The 1581-nt window shown below is 49.3% G+C and overlaps 1 protein-coding gene across 1 annotated transcript; it reads left to right on the forward strand.

The window, feature by feature from the left end:
- The first annotated feature begins 130 nt into the window (after nucleotides 1-130).
- On the forward strand, nucleotides 131-1524 carry LOC110113717 (60S ribosomal protein L4-1). Its single transcript, XM_020846396.2, has one exon. It carries the CDS (start codon nucleotides 200-202, stop codon nucleotides 1328-1330), a length of 1131 nt encoding a protein of 376 aa, XP_020702055.2. The 5' UTR covers nucleotides 131-199; the 3' UTR covers nucleotides 1331-1524.
- Nucleotides 1525-1581: the final 57 nt, after the last annotated feature.

The raw sequence follows: 1581 nt of genomic DNA on the forward strand, positions 1-1581 counted from the left end.
TAATAACCATAGAAACCTTCCAATTAAAATTAAACAGATCATAAAACTTTTCAAAATAAACGCTCAGTTCCAACGGCCCAACGATCAAACAGCTAATGGTTGGAATGGCCTTATTATAAACAAATTTTCTTTCCATTTCTCCCGACAACCCTGGTGACCATCTCAAAACCCTAACCCTGGTTATCGTATTTTTCCCTCCATGGCCGCCTCCAAGCCCATCACTCGCCCGTTAGTCTCTGTCCAGTTCCTTGACGGCGACATGGCCACCGACAGTGTCGCCACCGCCTTCTTGCCGGACGTGTTGCGCTCCCCGATCCGCCCCGACATTGTCCGTTTCGTTCACGATAACCTCTCTCGAAATAAGCGTCAACCCTACGCTGTCTCGAGGCGTGCCGGCCATCAGACCTCAGCTGAGTCGTGGGGTACCGGCCGCGCCGTCTCCCGTATCCCTCGCGTTCCCGGCGGCGGTACCCACCGAGCCGGCCAGGGTGCCTTTGGAAACATGTGCCGTGGTGGTCGCATGTTTGGCCCCACCAAGATCTGGCGGCGCTGGCACCGCCGCGTTAACATCAACCAGCGCCGCTATGCAGTTGTCTCCGCCCTAGCCGCCTCAGCCGTCCCTTCCATAGTCCTAGCCCGCGGTCACCGCATAGAGTCTGTTCCGGAGCTCCCGCTCGTTCTCTCCGACTCCGTTGAGTCCATTGAGAAAACATCCTCGGCCATCAAGATCCTTAAGCAGGTCGGAGCCTATCCGGATGCTCAAAAAGCTAAGGATTCACTGGGGATCCGCTCCGGGAAGGGAAAGATGCGCAATCGTCGCTACATTTCTCGCAAGGGTCCTTTGATCATCTATGGAACTGAGGGTTCCAAGATCGTCAAGGCCTTCAGGAATCTACCAGGAGTTGAGGTTGCCCATGTCGACCGCCTGAATATTTTGAAGCTTGCTCCAGGTGGTCATGTCGGGAGGTTCATTATCTGGACCAAATCGGCATTTGAGAAGCTGGATGAGGTATTTGGCACCTTTGAGATTCCTTCAGAGCTGAAAAGGGGTTACGTTCTACCTAGGCAGAAGATGACCAATGCTGATCTTAGTAGGATCATAAACTCTGATGAGGTGCAGTCTGTTGTGAAGCCGATCAACAAGGATGTCAATAGGAAGACGGTGAAGAAGAACCCTTTGAAAAATCTCAGCGCTATGCTCAAGCTTAATCCATATGCAAAAACGGCAAAGAGGATGGCACTGCTTGCCGAGAAACAGAGAGTGAAGGCCAAACAGGAGAAGCTTGACAAGAAGAGGAGTCCGCTTACCAGGGTAACTTTGCTTGTTTAACTGACCATAATTTGTTTCTATTCCTGCTGCCTAATTTCTTACACAATAATGCAGTTTAGGTATTCTTTGTATTTGTTAATTCTTAATTCTCATTGTTGCTAAATGCCATGCGAATGCTATAAAGCTAATGTGATCATTGCTTGTCGTATGATTTTTTCCATTCGTGAATGCGCTATAGCTCCATGATCTGTGCTTCTTTATGGTTACCAGAATGAATGCATGATATGGTCTTGGTGCTTATCAAAATATCA

This window comes from Dendrobium catenatum, unplaced genomic scaffold (assembly GCF_001605985.2).
Source record: "Dendrobium catenatum unplaced genomic scaffold, ASM160598v2 original_scaffold_7161, whole genome shotgun sequence".
NCBI classification, from domain to species: Eukaryota; Viridiplantae; Streptophyta; class Magnoliopsida; order Asparagales; family Orchidaceae; genus Dendrobium; species Dendrobium catenatum.